Source organism: Bubalus bubalis, chromosome 12, assembly GCF_019923935.1.
Source record: "Bubalus bubalis isolate 160015118507 breed Murrah chromosome 12, NDDB_SH_1, whole genome shotgun sequence".
NCBI lineage: Eukaryota > Metazoa > Chordata > Mammalia > Artiodactyla > Bovidae > Bubalus > Bubalus bubalis.
Genome location: NC_059168.1, coordinates 10,409,181 through 10,435,154, shown reverse-complemented (window position 1 = coordinate 10,435,154; position 25,974 = coordinate 10,409,181). Strand labels below are relative to the sequence as shown.

The 25,974-nt window shown below is 43.4% G+C and overlaps 1 protein-coding gene across 9 annotated transcripts in view; it reads left to right on the top strand.

The window, feature by feature from the left end:
• The window catches only part of TET3 (tet methylcytosine dioxygenase 3), a 114,189-nt gene that overhangs the window by 71,194 nt on the left and 17,021 nt on the right, over nt 1-25,974 (top strand). For all 9 annotated transcript variants that reach the window (XM_006045955.4, XM_025260806.3, XM_044925764.2 and 6 more), the window contains 4 exons: nt 9,875-9,965; nt 17,198-17,291; nt 24,227-24,435; nt 25,599-25,749. In XM_006045955.4, the coding sequence (XP_006046017.2) occupies nt 9,875-9,965; nt 17,198-17,291; nt 24,227-24,435; nt 25,599-25,749 (545 nt within the window). The remainder of the gene's footprint in view (nt 1-9,874; nt 9,966-17,197; nt 17,292-24,226; nt 24,436-25,598; nt 25,750-25,974) is intronic.

Genomic DNA, 25,974 nt, shown 5'->3' with positions numbered 1-25,974 from the left:
ACTGGAGGAAGAAGTATGAGAAATTGTGTAAGGGTGCTGACTTCTTTCTTTCCCAAAGTACTATTAGCGTTCCTGAAAGCGTACTATAGACTGGTGGGGCAGGGGGAAGTAAAGGAAAACACAAAATCTATTTTAAAAGGTAGGCAATAAAACCAGGAAACATGGAAAACATGAAATGACAGACAGAAGACCATGCGTATGTTACAGTAATAAATACAATCAACTCGCCTACTGGACTTGATTAATAGCATTAGAGAACACCAAGAATACTAACAAACCTTATTTCACTATGGGGAAACAGAAGCATACATGTGTCACTGATTCAAAGCATGTACTATATTCTATAGACCCTTACCCCAGCCTTGTGAAATCTTGTCACCTGTCTGGCACTGTAACTAAGTGAGAGCCCATTGCCACACAAAAGAGGCACATACATAATGGTATATGTCCTTATGTATGTAAATATATATGCAAACTAGAAGAATTAAATTCGAGAATATATACTAGTTTTATGGGGCTTCCCAGGTGGTGCTAATGGAAAAGAACCCATCTGCCAATGCAAGCGGGAGATGTGAGACGAGGGTTTGATCCCTGGATCAGGAAGCTCCCCTGGAGGAGGACACAGCAACCAACTCTAGTATTCTTGGCTGGAGAATCCCTATAGACAGAGGAGCCTGGCGGGCTACAGTCCATGGGGTCACAAGGAGTCAGACACGACTGAAGCGACTTAGCACAGCACAGGACTAGTTTATAACTAAGCATATAACTGGCTCTAAGTCCAGTTTCTTCTCACAGAATATCTTCTCCCTCATACAGGCATCTAATCAAAGGAGAGATCTCTATATATGTATAATATATTTTAATATATATGGATAATGTAGTTTAATATGTATTATATATTTTTAATATGTATGTATTATATGTTTTTAATATATGTATTATATATTTTTAATATATATACATAAAATCAGGGAAAGGGATGTAATTAAGAGAAATAAGACTTCTAAAGGACTCCTTGGATGCCTTGTAAACTGCAAGGCATCCGTATAGGAAAAGGGAGAGAATTTTCCTTACAGGAGATGAAGAGAATGCCTTTGGTTTTGCTTGGCACTTGGAGCTGTGTCTGCCCTTTGTGTGTTAGTGGCCTTCCCAGAGGATCCGACCATCTAATTTCCAGGTTAACTTGGTTTTGGAGCTTCATATCTTTTTCCCTAGCTGCTGGGATGGAGTTGTCAAGATTTTCCTCATGAAAATCTCCTTTCTCTGCCTTTCATTATAGGTTTTGAGTTTTTCTGATTTGGGACGCCAAAAGCTACATTACATTCCAGTTCCAGTGTGAGAGCCTACAGTCAATCCCTTGCTTTGACTTTTCTCCAGACAGTAGAAACTGGACAAGAGCTGCAAAGTTCTGGCATATTCCTATGTTCTATTTTGTGTACAGTCTCTAATATCCTAGCGCTATAAAGAGCTTTCAGACCACTACTTCCAACACTCATATTCTCTCTTCCTACCCTTACCTTGGTCTCTTCCCTCCCCAACTCCATATACACATCCTTCTTTAATCCTCTCTGTCTTATGGTTCAAAATTGTGTCTGTTTGGAACAAGTAAGTTTTAATCTTTTCATTGAAAAGGATTAAAACATTTAAACATTGATAGGTTACGGACTGTGCCAGGTACCTTCCATCTCACGTAATCCTCAACAATTCTAAAATACAGAAACATTACTTTCACTGCCTAAAGCTCCTAAGTATTGTGTGACTTGGTCACAGTCATTCAGTTTGTTTGGCAGAGCCTAGACAGCAGCTGTATATTGAGTTCATATTACACTCTAAAAACTGCACTTGGCCCTTTATGTATTTTACAGAAGAAGGTGTGAGGATTAGAGAGGCTAGGAAGATAATTCATCACAGTTGCCCAGGTCTCTGTAAAATCTGTGTTCATTCTGCTGTGACATGGTAACAATAAAGATGTGATCCCTGCTTTGAAATTTTTGTTGTATGCAAGGTGCTCTGGGAGTCCAGAGGGAAAGAAGGAGTCTAAAAAGGCTTCACAGAAAAGGTGGCATTTAAACTAGGCCTTAAGACATGAGTTTTCCAAAGAAAGAAAGAAACGAAGGCACTGTTGCCAGTGGAAAAAGGTGTTTCAAGACACAGGAGTATTGCATGGTTGTGTAAAAGGAGCTGCGCTGACTGCTGCAGGATGCAAGGCTGAGACGTATGCGGAGATGACTTCTTGGGAGCCTTGTGGACTGTGCTCTGGGATTTGGGTTCTGTCTTCTGTCTGGCATGGAACTGGTCTGATCACATTTCTGTTTTGAGTCTAACTGGTATTGGGTAGGATGGTCTTGGAGGACTGAGACCAGTTAGGAGACCATGACACTAATTCAAAGTGGGATGAAGCGTCTCCATGGGCAGAAACCATAAGCAGCAGGCAGCTTCCATCAGTTAATTCCTCTGCTGATGAACACACCACTGCCAGCCATTTGTTTGTTTGTTTTAAACCAGGAAATACAACTGAACTCATTTCCACAAACCTAGTCTTATTCTTAGTGTGGGTGATGACATAAACACCTTTATTTGTGCGTATATACTGATGTATGTGTGATTGTGTGTATACTAACTGTAACATATTACACACGCTATACTGAAATTTGCTTGTTTTCCCACTTGAAATATCTTGGAGGCCATTTTTTGGTCTGTAAATCTGGAGCTGCTTATTCCTTTTGGTAGATGCTTAGTATTTCATTATATGGCTGTGCTATAATGTATTTGGTACACATAATGTATTCTGGACATTTTTAGGTTTTTGATATTTTGTCATTACAAATAATGCAGTGAGTATTCTTTTATATACATATCACTTTGTACATATGTACGTATATCTGAGTTCCTAGAAATAAATTCTTAGAATTTGACATTCTTTGAAATTACTGAGGCAAGCAGATTGGGCATTTGTAATTTTAAAGTATTGCTAAATTACTTTCCGTACTTTTCCTGTACCCTAACCAACATGAGGAGTTATCAGTCTTTGATGGTGACTCATCTGAAAGATAAAACTGGTAGTTTATTGTACCTTTACATATGTTTGACCATTTTCATTCCCTTTCAAAGAACCAGTTTTATCCTTCTTTCTTTTACCTTCTGTATTATTGACCTTACTTCGCTGTAGGAGCACTTGATATGTTAAAGAAAGCAACCATTTGTCTGGTGTGAGATCCAAGTATTTCTCCCCAGAGTGGTGTTTTGTCTTTTGACTTGACTTTTGGTAGTTATTACTATAAATTTTTCTTTAGTTACATTTATCAGAGTTTGGGGAGTGTCTGTGTGTATTGGCTTTAGAATTTCATCTTAAAGAAGACCTTCCCATTTCCATGATTATTTTTTTTAAAACTCATCCTTTTTTTTTTCTTCTAGGACTTATATAGTTTATTTTTTTGTATTTAAATCTTTCAACCATTTGGAATGCATTTTGGGGTAAGGTATTCAGTATGGATCAGATTTTTCTCCAGTTCCAACACTATGCACTGAAAAATGCATCTTTCCCCTATCTTCGTATATGTGGGTCTTATCTTACCCAGCCAGACCATAATTAGTTATTGTTCTGTCTTGCTTTCCCCCTAAAGCTGAGCATAATGTTCTACATAGAATAGGTGCAACATTGATTTTTTACCTTTTAAAAGTTGTGAATTCCATATATTGGCAAGTACACAAAACATTCATGTACAGTTTAATGAACATTTATGAAATGAACACCCGTGTAACCACTGTCTAAATCAAGTAGTAGGCCATTTCCACTTCCCCAGAAATCCTCGGTATGCCTTTCCCAATCACATTTCTCTCCCATCCCCCAGAGGCAACCGCTGTCTTGACTTGTGACAATGATTTCATAGTTTTTCTTTATATTAAGATTGAGCTATATGAAATAGCCAGTTTTTTGTAGGTAAAAAAAAAAAAATCACTGAATATCTAATTTAATTTAGACCTGTGGATCTCTGTTGGTTGAGCCTGGTTTTGAATATTATTTAAATATAGTCTTACTGCATTTACTATGCGCTGGGCTTCTTCCATCAGCGGTGGTGGTGGAGTACTCAGCCGTGTTGCTGCAGTTTGTCAGTTCTCACTGCAGGATGTATGCCGTTATATGACTCTGCTATGTTATATGAGTCTGCTGTGTTTTCTGTGTCTGTTCCGTTGTTGCTGGATTATGAGTTGTTTCCCGTTTTGACTACTGTGAATAACGTTGCTGTGAAAATCCTTGTACGTGTTTTGATGCATGTGGCCAAGACCTCCTCTAGGACAAGCAAATTAGGGTTCCCTGCACAGTGTGGTGTTTGTTTGTTTTATTAAAAAAAATTTTTTTTTTTCCTTGGAGAAATTCTTTTCTTTTTTAAAGGACTTTTAACTTATTCATTGGATGTGTTGCCTCTTCACTGGTGCTCAGGCTTTTCTGTAGTTGTGGCAAGCGGGGGCCACTCTAATGTCAATGTGCAGGCATTGCCGTGGCTTCTCTTGTTGCAGAGCACCGGCTCAAGGGCATACGGGCTTCAGCAGTTGCAGCTGCCGGGCTCTAGGGCACAGGCTTAATAGTTGTGGTGCACGGGCTTAGTTGTTCTGTGGCGTGTGGGATCTTCCTGGGTCAGGCCTGTGTCTCCTGAATTGGCAGGCGGATTCTTTACCACTGAGCCACCAGGGAAGCTCTGTTTTTAAAACTTTTTGTTATGAAATAATTTTACATTTATAGAAGAGTTGCAAAGTTGATACAGAGTTCCTGTATGCCCTTTACCCAGTATACCCTAAATATAAATGTCTTACATAATCATGGTACATTTTAAACTAATACCTTAGTTGGTACAGTACTATTAACTATAGACTGGGTTTTGTCAGTTTTCCGCAAATGTCCTTTTTCTGTTGCAGGAACCATTGCAGGATACCACATTGCGTTTAGCTGTATGTCTCCCTAGACATGACACAAAGTTACCAGCCGTAGTGCAGTACTTTACAGTATTTGTATAAAGTTCTTTTGTGTATCGCCTTACAGTATCCAGTCAATATAGCATTTTCTAGAGTTACTATTAGAGTTCTGTTTCTTTCTCTTAGAAAAATTCATATAAAACTTACCCATGTTGTTGTATGAATCAATTTTTTTAAATTGTGGTGAACTTCATATAACATAAAACTAAGCATTTTAAAGTGAGCAGTTCAGTGACATTTAGCAGCTTCACAGTGCTGTGAAATAACCACCTCAGTCTGATTCCAAAACACTTTCGTCACTTCAGAATAAAACCCTGCGCCTATTAAGTTGTAACTCTCCCTTCCTCCCTCCTCCCAGCCTCTGGCAACTATGATTCCGGCTTCTGTTTCTCTGGATTTACCTATTCTGGGTATTTCATTTGAATGGAATCATGCAATATATGTGATATTTTGTGTCTTGACTTTTCCACTTAGCATAATGTTTTTCAAGGTATCTCCACACTGTAGCTTGTATCAGTAATTTATTCCTTTCTTTTTTAAAAATTGTGTTAAAATATATTTAATATAAATTTTGCCATTTTAATCATTGTTTAGTGCACAGTTTAGTGTCATTAACTACATTCACAATATTATGCAATCATCACCACTATCTGTTTCTAAAACTGTCTCAACACTCTAAACAAACCCTGTACCCATTAAGCAATAACTCCTCATTCCTCACTCCTCCCAGCTGCTGGTAACCTCTAATCTAACTTTTTCCTTTATGCATTTGCCTATTCTAGGTATTTCATATAAGTGGGATCATACAGTATTTGTCCTCCTGTGTTTGGCTTATTTCACATCAGGAAGCTTGCACAAGCCTCTTATCCTCATCCATCAGAGGGCAGAGAGAAGGAACAAGAACAGGAAACTAACCAAAATGATCACATGGATCATAGCCTTGTGTAGCTCAATGAAACCATGAGCCATGCCGTGCAGGGCCACCCAAGATGGATAGGTCATGATTAGTTTTGAGAAAACATGGTCTACCATAGAAGAGAATGGCAAACCACTTCAGCATTCTTGCCTGGAGAACCCCATGAACAGTATGAAAAGGCAAAAGATATGACACTGAAAGATGAGTGCCACCCCCAGATCGGTAGGTGTCCATATGCTATTAGAGAAGAGCAGATAAATAGCTCCAGAAAGAATGAAGACTCTGAGACAAAGTAGCAACAACGCCCAGTTGTGGATGTGTCTGGATGGTGAAAGTAATATCCGATGATGTAAAGAGTATTGTTGCATGCTGCTGCTACTGCTAAGTCGCTTCAGTCATATCTGACTCTCTGCGACCCCATAGATAGCAGCCCACCAGGCTCCCCCATCTCTGGGATTCTCCAGGCAAGAACACTGGAGTGGGTTGCCATTTCCTTCTCCAATGCATGAAAGGGAAAAGTGAAAGTGAAGTCGCTCAGTCGTGTCTGACTCTTAGCGACCCCATAGACTGCAGCCCACCAGGCTCCTCAGTCCATGGGATTTTCCAGGCAAGAGTACTGGAGTGGGGTGCCATTGCCTTCTCATAGCAACCTGGAATGTTAGGTCCATGAATCAAGGTAAATTGGTAGTGTTCAAACAGGAGATGGCAAGAGTAAACATTGACATTTTAGGAATCAGTGAACTAAAATGGATGGGAATGGATGAACTTAATTCAGATGACTGTTATATCTACTACTGTGGGCAAGAACCCCTTAGAAGAAACAGGGTAGCCCTCATAGTCAACAAGAGAGTCTGAAATGCAGCTCTTGGGTATAATCTCAAAAACTACCAAATGATCTCAATTCGTTTCCAAGGCAAACCATTCAGCATCACAGTAGTCCAAGTCTGTGCCCCAACCACCAATGCCAAAGAAGCTGAAGTTGAACAGTTCTGTGAAGACCTGCAAGACCTTCTAGAACTAACACCAAAAAAAGATGTCCTTTTCATCATAGGGGACTGGAATGCAAAAGTAGGAAGTCAAGAGATACCTGGAATAACAGACAAATTTGGCCTTGGAGTACAAAATGAAGAAGGGTAAAGGTTAACAAAATTTCGCCAAGAGAATGCACTGGTCATAGCAGACACCCTCTTCTGGCAGCACAAGCGATGACTGTCTGCACATGGACTTCACCAAATGGTCAATACTAAAATCAGGTTGATTATATTCTTTGCAGCAGAAGATAGAGAAGCTCTATACAGTCAGCAAAAATAAAACCAGGAGCTGAGTGTGGCTCAGATCATGAGCTCCTTATTGCAAAATTCAGACTTAAATTGAAAAATATAGGGAAAACCACTCAGCCATTCAGGTATGACTTAAATCAAATCCCTTATGATTATATAAGTGACAAGTAGATTCAAGGGATTAGATCTGGTAGACGGAGTGCTTGAAGAATTATGGATGGAGATTCATAACATTGTACAAGAGATGGAGACCAAAACCATCCCCAAGAAAAAGAAATGCAGGAAGGCAAAATGGTTGTCTGAGGAGGCTTTACAAATAGCTTAGAAAAGAAGAGAAGTGAAAGGCCAAGGAGAAAGGGAAAGATATACCCAACTGAATGCAGAGAATAGCAAGGAGAGATAAGCAAACCTTCTTAAGTAAACAATGCAATGAAATAGAGAAAAACAACAGAATGGGAAAGACTAGAGATCTCTTCAAGAAAATTAGAGGTAACAAGGGAATGTTTGATGCAAAGATGGGGACAGTAAAGGACAGAAGCAGTAAGTGCTTGACAGAAACAGAAGAGATTAAGAACAGGTGGCAAGAATACACAGAAAAACTGTACAAAAAAATGTCTTAATGACCTGGATAACCATGATGGTGTGGTCACTCACCTAGAACCAGACATCCTGGAGTGTGAAGTCAAGTGGGCCTTAGGAAGCATTACTACAAACAAAGCTAGTGAAGATGATGGAATTGCAGCTGAGCTTTTTAAAATCTGAAAAGATGCTCTTAAAGTACTGCATTCAATATGTCAGCAAATTTGGAAAACTCAGCAGTGGCCACAGGGCTAGAAAAGATCCGTTTTTATTCCAATCCCAAAGAAGAGTAATGCCAAAGAATTTTCAGGCAACTGCACAATTGTGCTCATTTCACATGCTAGCAAGGTAATGCTCAAAATCCTTCAAGCTAGCCTTCAACAGTACGTGAACCGAGAACTTCCAGATCTACAAACTGGATTTAGAAAGGGCAGAGGAATTGATGATAAATTGCCAACATCTTTGGATCATAGAAAAAGCAAGAGAATTCCAGAAAAACATCTGCTTCATTGACTACACTAAAGCCTTTGAGTGTGTGGATCACAACAAACTGGGAAATTCTTAAAGAGATCAGAATACCAGATCACATTACTTGCCTCCTGAGAAACCTGTATGCAGGCCAAGAAACAACAGTTAGAACCAGACATGAAACAACAGACTGGTTCAAAATTGGGAAAGGAGTACATCAAGGCTGTATATTGTCACCCTGCTTATTTAACTTCTATGCAGAGTACATCATGCAAAATGCCAGGCTGGATGAATCACAAGGTGGAATCAAGATTGCTGGGAGAAATATCAGTAACCTCAGAAATGCAGATGACACCAACCTAATGACAGAAAATGAAGAGGAACTAAGGAGCCTCTTGATGAAGGTGAAAGAGGAGAGTAAAAAGCTGGCTTAAAACTCAACATTCAAAAACTAGGACCATGGCATCTGGTTCCATCACTTCATGACAAATAGATGGGAAGAAAATGGAAATAGTGACAGACTTTATTTTCCTGGGCTCCAAAATCACTGCAGATGGTGACTGCAGCCATGAAATTAAAAGACACTTGCTCCTTAGAAGAAAAGCTATGACAAATCTAGATAGCATATTAAAAAGCAGAAACACCACTTTGTTGACAAAGGTGTGTATAGTCAAAGCTGTGGCTTTTCCAGTAGTCATGTATGGATCTGAGTGTTGGACCATAAAGAAGTCTAAGTGCCCATGAATTTATGCTTTCAAACTGTGGTGCTGGAGAAAACTGTTGAGAATCCTTTGGACTGCAAGGAGATCAAATCAGTCAATCCTAAAGGAAATCAGTCCTGAATATTCATTGGAAGGACAGATGCTGAAGCTGCAATATTTTGGCCACCTGATGTGAATAGTCGACTCATTGGAAAAGACCTTGATGCTGGGAAAGACTGAGGGAAAGAGGAGAAGAGGGTGACAGAGGATCAGATGATTGGATGGCAATATCGACTCAATGGACGAGTTTGAGCAAACTCAGGGAGATGGTGAAGGATAGGAAAGCCTGGCGTGCTGCAGTGCATAGGGTCACAAAGATGGGACACGACTGAGCAACTGGACAAGAATAGCAAAATGTTTTCCAGGTTCATCTATGTTATAGCATGTATCAGAGTAAATGCTTTTTATGGTCAAATTATATTCCATCATTTGGATATATCACATTTTGTTCATCTGTGTTGATGGACGCATCTGCTGTTTTTACCTTTGGCTCTCGTGAATATGCTGCAATGAACACTGCATACAGGTGCTGTTGGAGTCCTTGTTTTCAGTTTGTTTGGGATCCGTACCTTAAAATGAAGTGCTTTGCTAACCTCTGGTTTAGATTATATATAGTGATAAGCTAAATGCCAAAGTGGTTAGACCTCAGTCTTGATAGTATGTAGTTTTATGAGATTTTAAAACTCTTGCCAACTTGGTCTGTGTATAACGGTGTTTCATTGTGATTTTAATTTGTAGTTCCTGATTTCTAATGAGTTTGAATGTATTTTCACATGTTTGTAAGCCGTTTGAACTTCCTGCTTCATAATGTGCCATTCATTTTCCTGTTGGTGGTTTGCCTTCCTAAATTTCTGTTGGTGAATTGATGTCTCCAAATGATGTTTACTCTGTTTCTGCAGAACAAATAGTGGAGAAAGATGAAGGCCCATATTATACTCATCTGGGATCTGGCCCCACAGTAGCCTCCATCCGGGAACTCATGGAGGAGCGGTGAGTGACGCACAGATGTCCAAGGAGAAATGGGCAAGTTGTGAATAGAATGTGCATTTTAAGCACCTCTCGTTTTCATTGCCGTATCCTAGACAGCCTACAGAAAGGAATCCCTGATACCCAGACTGTGGAAAGTTGAATGTGGGATGTCCCCCCCTAGTGGTCTGGGTTTCTTTCTGTCTAGGTCTGCCCTTCGTATATCCCTCTGTCCCCGCTTTCTCTCACTCTTATTGACAGTTTTCCTTAAAGAAACGGGGTTAGTGGCTGTCTGTCCTGTGGAGTCCCCAGGGCTGCGTTTTGCACTGCCTTTCCTGTGGTGGTGCTCAACAGGTTCTTCTGCCCTGTGTCCTGTAGGTTGGCAGTTAGACCTAAAGGCTTGACCAGAATCTGATTGTTTCTTTCTTTGAAAGCTACTTCTTAGGTGATGTTTTGTACCACCACTAGGAGGATGTATGCCTCATATTTGGCCAGTGGGCACCTGTTTAGATGATCTCCTGAGTCATTTTGACATAATCCTAGGAATTCTTGATTTCTTTTATTTTTATAGGGGAAATATTATTTAGAAAAGAGACTCCAGGTGCTGGGAGTGCTCATTTCTCTAGGCCATTTCAAGTAAAAAGAGCCAAGATATATGTGTAGGTTTTTTATCTTTGTTATTGTTTAGTGATTAAATACATTTGAGTTTATGTACACTTACAAGTCAACACAAGACTGTAGGGCTTTTACTTAACAGCTCTGTTTTGCTTTTTTAACAGTGACTGCTACTGCTAAGTCACTTCAGTCGTGTCAGACTCTGTGCGACCCCATAGACGGCAGCCCACCAGGCTCCCCCGTCCCTGGGATTCTCCAGGCAAGAACACGGGAGTGGGTTGCCATTTCCTTCTCCAATGCAGGAAAGTGAAAAGTGAAAGTGAAGTCGCTCAGTCGTGTCCGACTCTTAGCAACCCCATGGTCTACAGCCTACCAGGCTCCTCCGTCCTTGGGATTTTCCAGGCAAGACTACTGGAGTGGGGTGCCATTGCCTTCTCCGTTTAACAGTGAAAGTAGTTTTATATAAATAGAAACTTTTAAATCCATGTGTGTCCACAGTAGATGCTAAATACTATGAGTTCCAGAGTGTAGAGAGGTAAAATAGCTTGGTGATTGAGAACGCTGAGACCCTGGAGCTAGACTAAGGTCCAGGCCTGGCCCTTCCACTACTGCTGAGTTCTTTGGTAAGTTGCTTTACTTCTGTGTGACTCGGTTTTCTTATCTGCAGAACAGAGATGATAAACATATGTACACTGAAGGAGAATTAATTATGAGGATAAATGGAATTGATGTCTGGAAAGTATCTGGTGCTTACTAGTAAATATTACATACGAGGTATCTACATCATATCCACATGGACTGTGGGTTTTTTATAACTAATGTTTATTAATATTTTAATAGTAAAGTCACAGATTATGTAAGACATAAACATGTTTGCTCATACATATCCATACAGATGTGGAACGCCAAGGGCTGAGTGGCTTAGAATTTCCAGAAATTTGGGGAACAGATTTTATCTGACCAGTGTAGCTAAACTGATAAATTAGCAGGAAACATGATTTTGAACTGCATAACTATAGTGATGTCCCCGAATGAATAAAAGGTAAGATGGATAGAGGACAGTGATCTGCTGTAAACACTCTTAATTATCCTGTACCATCTGGAAACATTTATATTCATAGTAGCCCATCAGAAAAGCATTTGATTAAAGACCCAATCTTTAAATTCAAGCCGGATTGAAAGAGCACCTCTGAGTCCATGAAAATCATCAAAAAGTCTACAGATTACAAATGTTGACAAGGATGTGGAGAAAAGGGAACACTTAAAACAGCATGTGGGCTTCCCTGATAGCTCAGTTGGTAAAGAATCTGCCTGCAATACAGGAGACCCCAGTTCAGTTCCTGGGTTGGGAACATCTGCTGGAGAAGGGATAGGCTACCCACTCCAGTATTCTTGGGTTTCCCTTGTGGCTCAGCTGGTAAAGAATCCGCCTGCAATGCTGGAGACCTGGGTTTGATCCCTGGGTTGGGAAGATCCCCTGGAGAAGGGAAAGGCTACTCACTCCAGTATTCTGGCCCGGAGAAATCCATGGACTGTGTAGTACATGAAGTCACAAAGAGACGGGCACGACTGAGCGACTTTCACTTTCAAAACAGTATGTGGGATTGCTGAGAAAAACAGATATCATATTAACACAAATTACGTGCAATCTAGGAAAACAGTTCAGGTGAACCTGTGTGCAGGTCAGGAATAGAGATGCAGATGTCAGGAATGGACATATGGACAGGGATTGTGGAGGAGATGGGGAGAGGAGGGTTGGAGGAATTGGGAGAGTAGTGCTGACATATATATATATATACTACCATGTGTAAAATAGAGAGCTCATGGGAGCCTTCTTTGTAGCACAGGGAGCTCAGCTCCATGCTCTGTGATGACCTAGAGGGGTGGGATGCGGGGGTGGGGTGGGAGAGAGGTCCAAAAGGGAGGGGATGTATGTATACTTACAGCTGATTCACTTCACTGTACAGCAGAAACTAACACAACCTTGTAAGGCAATTATACTAAAGAAAACCCAATGTGTGTGGTTTTACACACACCCCTGCATGTGCCCACATGTGTATGTGTTGCAGCTTTGAGGTTGGAGTGGGCATTATTTTGGCCAGCGATTTTTGTGAGGAATTTTGACACCATTGTTTACACGTTGAGGGCTGCAATGGAGTCAGATATACAAGTTTGATCTGAGATACTTTTTACATTTGTTCGTTTCTTGGTAACAATTTTATAAGATTTCTAGACACCTCTCTAAATAACTTAGTTATAGAACAGTATGTTTTGAAATAAGGATTAAGAGATAATGATACAGTTGAGATTTGTCCTGTCCTTTTTTCTCATTGCTTTAAAAATAACAGCCAAGTGTAGATTCTTCAGAAACTGATCCAAGGGAGGAATTCCTCTCAAGACCAGGAATACTTGTGTTTTTCCTCAGCAACTGGTTTATTTTTATCTTAAGGACCTTGTAAATCATGGAACAGATTGTGTTTCCATCTTTATGTTGGCTGTTAGTAAGCTTAGCACCAGATTTGTGTATCCTCATTAAGAGGAGCGTAATTTCTCATCTTTGGCCCAGGGAAGTCTATGCAGGTTCACCCCTGAGTCCTTTAGACGTAACCCTAAGGAGCCTTCATTAGCTTCCTTGCTTTCTTATGCGATGAAATGTTCTAGACTCATCTCTTTAAAATATGCATAAGATCCCACTGTTTGCATTTTGCATACAAACGTCATGTCTGTCTGTTTCCCCCTTTACTCTGATTTCATCACCTGTTACTTTTTATCACATAGATATCTTTTTAAGCTTCTTCTGCAACAAGGAGGGGAATGAATGATTGCTGAAACTCACCTCAGTGGGAGTCTAGTTTGTGAATGATCCGAGCTGTCTCTTTCTCTAGACTTCCCCCCCTACCCTTTCTCTGCAGGACCACTCTACAGCCAGGAGTTGGCCAAGACAAGGAGGGAAGAAAACTGAAATCCAGGGGATGTTGGTGCTTTTAGCTTATCTGGTAAAGACTTTGGAAGGAGGGGGAGGTTCAAAGCAAGTCCTGAAATATTGTAAACTTTATTAATGGGTTCCATACCTCCAGGTACCCAAGTCCTTGTCATCATAGGTAACTGGAGTCAGGTGTTTAAACCCATATCTGAGAAAGGCCTGCTGCACAAGGCCACATGTCCTCTAACTGGGAAGAGGATTCTCTGCAGCCTAGCAGTTCATTAAATGTTCATTCTAGGAATGAAGCACCAACACCCTGCTAGCAACTCCTCTGAGTTTGGGGGGAACTGGTCTCATTAATGTGTGATGGAGGTAACCCCCAAAAATCACAACTTTAGATCAGCGGTTATCAAGCTTGAGCATGCTTCAGGTTTCCGGAGGACTTGTGAAAGCACAGATGGCTGGACCCCAGCCCAGAGTTTCTGAAACAGCAGGCCTGGGATGGGACTTGAGAGTCTACATGCTGCTCCCGGCACCACCTTTGAGAATCACTGGCTAAGACGATCAAGTTACCCTTTAGAATCAAGTTTCAGCTTATCCTTGCAGACTTTAGGGTCTATGAGTTCACCTATATCCTAATCTCTTAATGATAGTCCAGAAACTAAGACATTTAAGAAAAAAAGAGTTAAATCCAGAGTTGTTGGTTGTCTTTAAACACAGAGACAGTCCTGGTTAAAAAAATTCTGCCTGATTCAGACAGTGCTTGGCCCTTTTATTTGCTCTCAAATACAAAGTTCACTGCAAGAAGCATTTCTCATAAATGGATAGGACAGTGGGGAAGGTCTTGGTCTGAAAGCCCGAGTCTGTGTCCTCAGCTCACCGTTCTGTGGGGAACGATATCCTGTGGGTTTCAGTGAGAGCGGTATGGTTGCCTTGGGTCATTCTTCCCACAGCGGCCCCAGGACACGCTGAGTACCTAGGCTCTGTGCGCATGGGCCACTTCCTGATAAATGCTTGTGGGGTTGAAAGTTTTCCAGGAGTCAGACAAGAAGAGCAGCACTATCTGGTCTTTTCCTCTTGAGCCAGACCACGCTATATAAACTCCCGGGGTCCTGTCTGCAAACACATTCTATAGCATAGCCTGAGAACTTTAATGTAGCAGTTATCAGCTTTTCACTTCATTCCCGAGTGAAATAGAAATTCATCTTGAGTGAAATAGAGAACATTGAACTCAGAGAAACCTTAGATCAGCATTTTCAAAAGTACTTGTTTTCTTTTCCAGTTACAAAAATAAAACATGTCTATAAAAGGCCATTTTTAAAAAGCTTATAGTGAATAAAGCTCTCTAGCAATTATCCTCTGAGAAGAAAACATTTTTTTCTAAGCTTGATTTTTTTCTAAGCATTTACAAAGATACACATATGTGAACAGAGAAATTTTGAACAAAATGGGATCAAGAATACTATACCCATGTTGGTGGATACTTTGTCCTCCACTTAATTTTTTTCATGTCAGTACTTATAATTCTGTTGAATCCTTTTTGATAGCTATATGGTTTTCCGTTACATGGACATTTATCTAATGTTTTATTTAGCCAGTCCTATACTAGATATTTGGGCTTCCCTGGTGGCTCAGTGGTAAAGAATCTGCCTGCCAACACAGGAGATGCAGGTTCGATCCCTGGGTCAGGAAGATCCCCTGCAGAAGGAAATGACAACACACTCCAGTATTCTTGCCTAGGAAATACTGGGGACAGAGGAGCCTGGCGGGCCACAATCCATGGGGTCACAAAAGAGTCGAACACAACTCAGCAACTAAATGACAACAATACTGGATATTTTCATTATTTCTAAATTTTCTTGTTGATGCAACAATATCTTGTTCCTGAATCTTGGTGTATTTGTACAAGTTATGTCAGAGATAGAGATTCCTAGAAGTGAAGTGGATAAGATAATTATATATAAGTATATGTATTTCTATAAAGAATATGTAAAACAGTAGTAGTTATGATAATTATGATACAAATGCCTAGTAGTTATGATAACATTACCCTCTGTTAAATAATATACTGAAATAATACGCCATGACCAAATTGGATTCATTACAGAACTATAACAATTGTTGGATTTAGACAGTCTGTTAAAATAACATACCTTGTTAATTGGCCAGAGGAGAAAAACCATTCTTCTGTGTCCTTAGTTGTTAAAAATGTATTTGATAAAATTGATCAATTCTTTTTTTAAAGTTTTTAAAAATGTATGTATGGCTGTGTTGGGTCTTCGTTACTACATGTGGCTTTCTCTAGTTGCGGTGACTGGGGGCTACTCTCTAACTGCCATGCATGGGTTTCCCATTGCAGTGGCTTCTCTTGTTGCAGAGCATGGGCTTTAGGGCGCACGGACTTAGTTGCCACTCAGCATGTGAAGTCCTCCCGGAACAGGGATCAAACCCATGTCCCTGCATTGACAGGTGAATTCTTAACCATTGGACCACCAAAATTGATCAATTCTTGATTAAAAATTCTTAGAACAGGAAACCCTTAATAGAGCTTCTCAAAATAAGGGAGTCTGTCTCTAGCCCAAAGTTAGCAAGCTGCATGCTCAGGGGTGAATAGTTGGAAACATTTCCAGGAAAGTCAGGAAATAAGCAACGATGCCTGCAAGAGCTTTGGAAGCGCTAGCCAGTACAGACAGACAGGAGACTGAAGTAGAGCCATGAAAAGTGGAAAGAAGAAGCTAGCAAATAACCGTTATTCTCAGATGATACAATATTGTATTAGAAGCTATTAAAAATAAGACAATTTAATAAGATGGATGTTTGCAGTGTTAAAAATACTTATTGGGCTCTTCCTTTGTGCCAGAAACTTTGATGTATTGGATTGGCCAGGAAGTTCATTCAGGTTTGCCAGCCCCTGTTCCCGAATGGACTTTTTGGCCAGCCCCGTGCTTTAAGGCACTCCCAAGCCCAGGAGACAGGAACCATTTTTATGTCCATTTTACGGATGAGGAAACTGAGGCTTAGAGAAGTTCGGCCGTTTGGCCGCAGTCTTGTCACAGAAGGGCTGCGTGGGCCCTCGGGCCACAGCTCTCTGACCCCGTGGCTGCGCTGTAGCCGGCAATGCCCCCGGATAGATGTGTGCCCTTGAGCAGGTCAGTTCGGCTCCGAGGGCCACAGTTTCCTCACCTCTGAACGTGGCAAATCCCTGAGTGTGTGCACATGTGTGTGGGCCAGGGCAGGGGTGTGTGCAGGAACCAGGCGTCTTTACTGTAAGTCCAAGGGGATCTCAGAGCCAGTTTCTACTGGGAGGCCACTGTTCAAATGTCATTTGGGGATTATTGAAAGAGAGTAATAAGGATTTCCCCATTTGTTTTCTTTTGTCTATTGAATTTTATTGACTTCATAAGTAGCTAAGACTGCTAACAGGGCTGGATACAAATGCCTATGCTGAGCCTTTGGTTTGAGTGCTCAGAGAGAATTATCAGAGACCTTGTGCCCTGGGGCAGGATGGAGCCAGGTGGGCCAGAGGCCCTGAGGTCTGTAAGTGGAGTTGTGTTCCCAGAGGCTTGAACACAGAATAAACGTTTAAATCTTTCTCTCCCTTCTCTGTTGCCCCCATAATAACTAGAAACCCAAGCGGAAAAACCCTGAGACTTGCCTTCTTACCAGGACTCCTTCGGGATTCGGTTGTGCTAATGGCGGCTTCTGTCTTGCTCTCCAGGTACGGAGAGAAGGGGAAAGCCATCCGGATCGAGAAGGTCATCTACACAGGAAAGGAAGGGAAGAGCTCACGTGGCTGCCCCATCGCAAAGTGGGTACGTGTCAAAGCTCCACAGCCCAAACTGGACTGGGGAGTGGGGGGCAGACGTGTGCACTTTCCAGGGAGCTGTGAGCCAGCATCTGGTGCTGTTAGGGCCATCTTCCCCCAGCCTCAGCTGTTGGTCCTGTCTTTGTTTAAATGACGGCTCCTGATGTCCACAGCTGGCCTTGGAACTTCTCTAGTTGTTATGCTCAACTTGTACCGCCCTGTGGTTCAGGGCTGCAGGGGAAGGAGATGCGGAAGCTAGCTGGAGACATCATCTTGCTCAAGGCTGGGCCCCACCATGACTCCTCTGCCCGCTCTGCGTGCCCTGGCGCTGGGTGTTCCTGTCTCTAGGCCATAAGAACTAAGCCTCTGAGCACAATCAGGACAGCATTGCATCTGCTTGACTTCTGAGTCAGTGTTTCCTATAGGCAGCCTGCGTATCATGGCAGAGGGAGCACCAGTAACTCAGACCCCAGTTTCACCCAAAGTTTTCTGACCTGTCCTTCCAGCCCTCATAGAGCACTTTAGAACCACTATAGAACCCGTGCCCAGAGCACCAGCAAATTTATCAGGTAGCTGTTTGCTTACTGCTTGATAGGGAGAATATGCATGGAAAATAGGAGGCTCTGTCCCTGTGTTCAAACTGCTTGTGATGTAGAGACAGCAGGAAGTAAGATCGTGGAGACTTGAATAATCAAAGTTTAACATTGAGAGGCAGGCTTGGTGCTGTTGAGTTCAGGGCCAAGGGATGTGAGGGGCAGGAGGAGTTCAGGCTGGGTCTTCCAAAGAAGATGGATATGCATGGGGCCATATTAAATGGGCGAGGAGAAGGTGGAAGCATTCCTGGTGAGGAGAGTCGTGTGGGCAAAGGGAGAAAGGCAGGGTGAACATACACTCAGCTCACTTCGAGTGAAGGATAGTAGTAACATGAGCTTTGTCAGACTCTGTTTTTATCTGGTCTGTATCCCATCCCTTTGCACCTCTATGTTTAATGAAAATACTAGGTATCTAAACCTGAACTACCATGTATCTATTTGTAGCAATTTTCAGACAGTAGCACAGAATGATCTGGGAAAATCTGAAATACATAAAGAGTATTCACGGGCATATAGAAGAATGTTTTCCTCACCCTTGTGAAAGATGGTCATTACAGTAGGAGGTTAATTACTTCTCTGGCTGATCAGGGTGGGGTGTTATCCCTCCCAGAGAACCCATCAGGGAAGTGGTCTCCTTCCCTTCCTCTTGCTGATTTATGTAGTTGTTGAGGAATTCCAGAGTATCCGGCAAGAAACTGAAGATCCCTGGGGCATTGGCAGACTTTTCAGCTTCAGAAACAGTTGCCACCTTAAAGAAAACAGTTGGCTCTGTGGACAGTGTTGAGGATAAGAATGTGCATCTTAGTCCTCAGACACCCATGGTGAAAGTTTAGCTCTTGACCAGCGCTCATGTGTCTCTGCTGAGGGCTGGGGAGGAAGGTGCCCAGATGAAGTGTGAGATCCGTTTCTGGGGCCGTGAGAGGAAAGCAGAATGATGGCAGGAAGAACGTGGTCCTCAGAACTCTGGTCCCTCCAGGCTCTGCGGACAAACGCCCAGAGCTGGGCACATGAACGCAGTGCTTTGTCTAGAGGTTGGAATAGCTTGTGGATATCACCAAGCCTGGTGGAGTGCCCATCACCAATGCCCATCTTCTTTCTTTTTGAAAGAAAAGCTCATATAGAAGGGAATACATAGGGACGGAGAGGTGAGGAAATTCCACACCTGATGAGTGAAAATAAAATGAGAGAGGAGGGAAATTTTGTTAATGAGAAGAATGGTAGATCGTAGAACTATTACAGTGGCAAGAAAACGCCAGTGCTGTGTTGTTTCTTGTTTTCTAACCAAATCCCATAGTGTGGTGAAGTTCCCTTATTTTTTGCCTACACAGACACCAAATACCCTGTGTGTTACGGTTGTAGGGCTCATCTAGAGTTCCACCTCCTTGGAAGCTGGAGAAGGGACTGAGGTTCCCTTTCTCTGCCCCCGTGTGGAAATGGCCCACAAATGCTAAGGACAGATTATTCTTCGTGGTGGCACGGCCATGGTCCGTCGCCCTGGGGGTGGCAGCGTCCGGCTCCCCCGGCTGGGCAGTGCCTCCTGTGCTCTCCCCGCTGCCCCAGCCCAGGTCTAGGTCCTGGGTTTTCTTTCCAGCCAGGGTTCATGTCTGTGTTTGCAGCCATTACCTTCAGCTACAAGCAGTGTGCCCGGCAAGTTTTAGATTTAACCAGCTGGGATCTTGGGCGACAAAGCTGAGGTGCATCATGGATGCCCAGCAAATGTGTGTTCAGAGAATGATCTAAGAAAGTGGGGACCCCCCCCCAGAGAGCCTGCTGGTAATGTCAGATTTTAAGGTGGCCTGTACAAAGTGTGGAAGTCAGCAAGTGTGGAGATGACGGAGCAACGCAGGTAGGACTCCAAAGGCTCAGAATAAATGGAGGCACACCAGACGCAAACGCTGCACACGGTAAATGGGCTTTTGGTAGAAGAGCCATGGAGATGCTGCTTGGGCCAGCCTGTAATGGGAACAAGTCAGAAGGCAGATATTTGAAGGCACCGGCGGCATGGTGGAGCAGACTTAACTGGGGAAGCCCAGTGCTGGAGCTAGGACCGAGGGTGAGTCACGGGGGAACAGCCTGGGGTTTCTGCCCAGTGCTCTTTAGGCTCAGTGCTCAGGGAACCCCTGGCCCAAGTCCAGGTGATTTCTTTACGATCCTGTGCTGGCGCGTGAGCCGTCTGTCTTGCTGTGCTCTGAGTGCTGGTATGTTCGCACCTTACGTTGGCCTTTGACTTCTGCACTCTGTGTATTCCGTCCTGCTGGGTTCCTCCATAGAGTATGGGAGCTCTGCTTTGTTGCAGCTTTTTTGAGTGTATCCAAAGGCCTGTGAGGGTGTGGCCACAGGGCTGTCTGCTCGTGCCTCAGTACATTTATGTGGGGGTCGCACAGAGTCGGACATGACTGAAGCGACTTAGCAGCAGCAGCAGGTACATTTAGGTGGCTCAGAGGTAAAGAATCTAGTGCAGTGCAGGAGACGCAGGAGACCCAGGCTTGATCCCTGGGTTGAGAAGATCCCCTGGAGGAGGAAATGGCACCCCAGTCTAGTATTCTTACCTGGAGAATCCCATGGACAGGAGCCTGGCGGGCCACAGTCCATGGGGTCGCACAGAGTCAGACAGGACTGACAGGCAGGCGCAGACTGGAAACCCACAGGGCACGGCCTCAGTCCGAGCCGTGACGGTGCAGGTGTCTCTGTGAGGTCTAAACGTGTGTCACACATGAGTGTAATTAGCCAGTGCTCTTCTGAGGCAAACCCTAGTACCTACTGTGTGTGAAGATGCCCATGAAGTACCCGGCTCAGTCTGCAGAAAGCCAGCCGCACAGGGATATGATCAGTGGCATTTCATATATTTACTGATTCACAAAAACAATTTTATAAATAATGTTGCAGTCGCTGCTTCCACAAAGGCTGGAAGTGGTGGGCACCATTACTGCTATGGCTCAAAGCAGGAACTCTTGGCCCAGATACGTTTTGTTTAGTATACAAGATGTCCTTTAAATTTTGAAGGAAATTCTGGTACATGCTGCCTGTGGATGAAACTTGAGGATGTCATGCTAAGTGAAATTAAGCTGGTCACTGAAGGACAAATGTTGTACAATTCCACTTACGTGAGGTACCTGGCATAGTCAAATTAATAGAGTCAGAAAGCAAAATGATTGTCACCACGGGCTGGGCTCAGGGAGAATGGAGGGTTAGTGTTAATGGGTGGAGAATTTCTGTTTAGGAAAATTAAAAGTTCTGGAGATGAAAGAAATTCTGGTGATAGTTTATATAACAACGTCAGTGTGCTTAATGCTAATGAATTGTACACTTAAAATGCTAAATTTTATGTATATATTTTATATATATTTTCCCACCATTTAAAAAATGAATTTGGTGTTCATATCTTTAAAAGGAGAGATTTCATGTGAAAATCTGGATTTCTGTTTTCTTCTTCCCAAACTGGAAGGGGTAGGTACGCTTGGCCGGAATTCTCACCAGGCAGTGACCCAGGGAGAGAGGTCTGGCTTCCCACCTACCCTCAACTCCTTAGTTGCACCTCTGGCCTGTTCTCCTTACTGATATTGCCTGCCTGGTGGCTCCCTCAGCATCAGCCTGCACTGATGTACTCATGACCAAGCCTGTCTCCAGCCCAGACACCTCCTGACCTCCAGACCCATTCTGTTGGTTCTGCTCGGAATAGCCACTCCAGTGTTCCAAAGTGCCTCCACCTAGGGGTGCTCCCTGTTACCTAGCAGGAAACACTGCCCACACTCACCCACTTTTCTGCACCACAGAATGTCATTTAAGACTTGTGCCTGGCCCTCAGCTTCTATAGTGAGGTGGTCCCAAAGTCACCTTTCTCCTGAAGGTCTCTAGAGTCCGTGTCTTTTCCTGTTTATTCCCCATTGTTCTAGTTCAGACTTTATCCGTTTTGCTTGTCTTATGTCAGTGGTCTCCCCATTTCACCCCTCTCCCAACCATCTGCTCCCCCTTCTAAAGCTTGTAGCTATGAAAGTAAGGGAGCCCCCTGCTTACTTTGTAGAAGCCCCGTCTCAAGTCCTTGTCCTTCCACTCCCCACTCAGAGCCCTTCCCAGTCTTCCCTCTTCACAGGCCCCCACATCTTATCTAGTCACAGAATTCCTTGGGATTTTTGGAGGGGAGATTCAGCCACCTCACCCCCCACTCCTGGACCCTTTGTGCTTCGTGTGAGCCAGGACAGTGTTAGGGCGTGGGTGAAGAGTGAGGTGAGAGCCTGGGTGACTGGACAGCTGGACCCTGAGGAGCAGAGCAGTACCCCGTGGCCTATGCTTTTTTTTTTTAGCGTTTTTTTTTTTTTTAGCAGTCTTAATGTGAGATGTAATTCACATACCATAAAATTCACTCATTTAAAGTACACAATTCAGTGGTATTGCAAATTGTTAAAACATGCATAACATAAAATTTTCATTTTAATCATTTTAAATGTGCAATCCAGTGGCATCAATTACATTCACATTGCTATGCAACCCATCACCACTATCTATTTCCAAAACTTTCTCATCATCCCATCCTGAAACTCTGGTTGTATTCTTAGGTGTGCCTGGTCATATATGTTTAACTTTCCAAGGAACTACCAAAAACTTCTCCATAGAATCCAGGCCCTTGCTTTTTAACAAAAACCATGCAGATATGCACCATTTTCTCTGCAAATGTTTTAGGACAATGTAAAAATTTCTGAAATTTTGGCTTATAATTTTATCTATAGATTTTATTCCTTTTGTTCAGTAGTTCAGTTGTGTTTGACTCTTTGTGACCCCATGGAGTGCAGCACACCAGGCTTCCCTGTCCTTCACTATCTTCCCAGAGTTTGCTCAAACTGATGTTCATTGAGTTGGTGATGCCATCCAACCGTCTCATCCTCTGTCGCCCTCTTCTCCTCCTGCCCTCAATCTTCCCCAGCATCAGGGTCTTTTCCAGTGAGTCAGCTCTTCACATCAGGTGATCAGAATATTGAAGTTTCAGCTTCAGCATCAGTCCTTCTGATGAATATTCAGGGTTGATTTTCTTTTAAAGTAGACTGGTTTAATCTCTTTGCTGTCCAAGGGACTCTCAAGAGTGGGACTTTCAAGCACCCCAGTTTGAAAGCATCATTTCTTTGGTGCTCAGCCTTCTTTATGGTCCAACAGTCACATCCATACATGACTACTGGACAAACCTTAGCTTTCAGACCTTTGTTGGCAAAGTGATGTCTCTGCTTTTTAATAGGCTATCTGGGTTTGTCATAGCTTTTCTTCCAAGGAGCAAGCATCTTTTAATTTCATGGCTACAGTCACTGTCCGCAGTGCATTTGGAGCCCAAGAAAATAAAGTCCATCACTGTTTCCATTGTTTCCCCATCTGTTTGCCTTGAAGTGTTGGGACCAATGCCATAATCTTTGTTTTTTGAATATTGAGTTTTAAGCCAGCTCTTTCACTCTCCTTTTTCACCTTCATCAAGAAGCTCTTTAGTTCCTCTTTGCTTTCTGCCATTAGGGTGGTATCATTTGCATATCTGAGGTTGTTGATATTTCTCCTGGCAATCTTGATTCCACCTTGTCATTCATCCAGCCTGGCATTTCACATGATGTACTCTGCATGTAAGTTAAATAAACAGGGTGACAATATACAGCCTTGATGTACTCCTTTCCCAGTTTTGAACCAGCCATTGTCCCATGTCTGGTTCTAACTGATGCTTTTTAACCTGCATACAGATTTCTCAGGAGGCAGGTATTCCCATCTCTTTTAAGAATTTTCCACAGTTTGTTGTGATCCACATAGTCAAAGGCTTTAGTGTAGTCAATGAAGCAGAAGTAGATGTTTTTCTGAAATTCCCTTGCTTAATCTATGATCCGACGGATGTTGGCAATTTGATCTCTGGTTCCTCTGCCTTTTTTAAACCCAGCTTGTACATCTGGAAGTTCTCAGTTCATGTACTGTTGAAGCCTGGCTTGAAGGATTTTGAGCATTACCTTGCTAGCATGTGAAATGACTGCGATTGTGCAGTAGTTTGAACATTCTTTGGCATTGCCCTTTTTTGAGGGTGGAATGAAAACTGACCTTTTCCAGTCCTGTGGCTACTGCTGAGTTTTATTTTTATTCCTAAGTCTATGTAAATCACCAATTACTTAGGTTTTATAGTAGTTATTTTTCATTTTGCAGTTTAATGTTTTTGTTTTCCAAATCACAATGGTCCTTTAGCCTGTGTGGTTGCTGTCGCCAGGGTGTGACACCCCTGGGACTGTGCCCAGAAGAGCTGCAGCCTGGGTCTGTTGGGCAGAGGGGAGGGGGGCGTGGCATCCGCCATGGCCGCGCACTCCTGTGGTTCCCAGCGCCCCACCCCGCCTCCCCACAGGTGATCCGCAGGCACACGCTAGAAGAGAAGCTGCTCTGCCTGGTGCGGCACCGGGCGGGCCACCACTGCCAGAATGCCGTGATCGTCATCCTCATCCTGGCCTGGGAGGGCATCCCCCGCAGCCTCGGAGACACCCTCTACCAGGAGCTCACCGACACCCTCCGGAAGTACGGGAACCCCACCAGCCGGAGATGCGGCCTCAACGATGAGTATGTGGATGGTCCCAGTGGCGGGGGTGGGACACGGGGTCAGGGCCCTGTGTTCCGCAGAGTTAGGACTGGGGTAAAAAAGCGCTCACCCACAGAGCTGGCCTGAGGTCTGACCCTGGCTGGGGAGGGTCTCCTGACTCAGCTTCGCTCTGCTTTCTGCCCCGAATTGACTCTGAGGCTCTAATAATGGTGACAAGTGTGGAAACGTGCGTGATGCCCCACTAATATAAGGCATCAGTGATAGTCATAAGACCTATCTTTACAGGATCCTCCCCTCATTTTTAAAATTAAGGTATTTTTACTTACAGTAAAATTCAGCCTCTGAGGTATACAGTTTGAGGAAGTTGACAGATGTTTATAGCCGTGCAGCCACCACAGGCAAGACACAGACGAGCTCCTTCAGCCCCAGGCTCCACCATGCCCTCTATAGCCTGGGGCTCCCCGACACCCCTGGCAACCACACGCCTTGTTTCCTGTCTATGTAGAGTTGCCTTTATAAGAGTGACACATGAAGGGAATCCTGCAGCGGGTAGCCTCCCGAGTCTGGCTTCTTTTCCTGAGCAGTGTTTCTCAGTTTCGTCTATGGATGTGTGTATCAGGAGCTCACTCCTTTTCACCACTGAGTAGTATTCCACCACATGGATGCATCACAGTTTGTTTATTCATTCCCCAATTGAGGGGTATTAAGATTATTTCTGGATTTTATTAAGTGTTAATGGTAATGTCAGTGTTAATTTCTTTAAAGGCCTGTCAGCATCTGGGCCTGCAGGAAGCAGGCATGTTCAAACTCTGTGGTTCACATTATTCCCCTCCTTGAGTGGTCTGTGTTGAAGCTGATCAAGATATTAAAGTCATGGCAAAGTGCAAACCTGAGTGGGTTTTTGATTAGGTCCTTTCAGCCATCTCACATAACCCAGGTGCTTCTCCCAGCAGCGGGCTCTCAGACCTTCAGGCTCAGGGGTGGGAGCCCAACAGGCTACTTGGAACTGCTCCTCTGCCCACAAGGGTAGAGACTTGGGAAAGGAGTTGAGGGCAGGGAATGATGTCATCCCAGTAGTGGGAGGCCAGCGGATGCCAGGCAACAGCCGGGCCTCCCCCTCAGGGAGGGGAAAATTCCAGAACAAAAAATGTGCTTAGGATGCCTAACATGTGATATGTTGCAGCCGGACCTGCGCTTGCCAAGGCAAAGACCCAAACACCTGTGGTGCCTCCTTCTCCTTCGGTTGTTCCTGGAGCATGTACTTCAATGGCTGCAAATATGCCCGGAGCAAGACTCCTCGCAAGTTCCGCCTCGCAGGGGACAACCCCAAAGAGGTGAGCAGAGCCCCATGGGGAGCCCAGGACCTTCCCACTCACCCTGTTCCACCTGCTGCCCTAACAGTCCAGATAGCACACAGGATTAGTCCACTGAGACTCAGATGTGCAGAAAATGGAACTTCCTTTTTTTGTTTTTCAAACTGACCTTATCTTGCAGTGAAATAAGTTATGTGATGTGATGTGGAAGGATATGACAAGTGAAAAATTAGACTTACCAGTTAA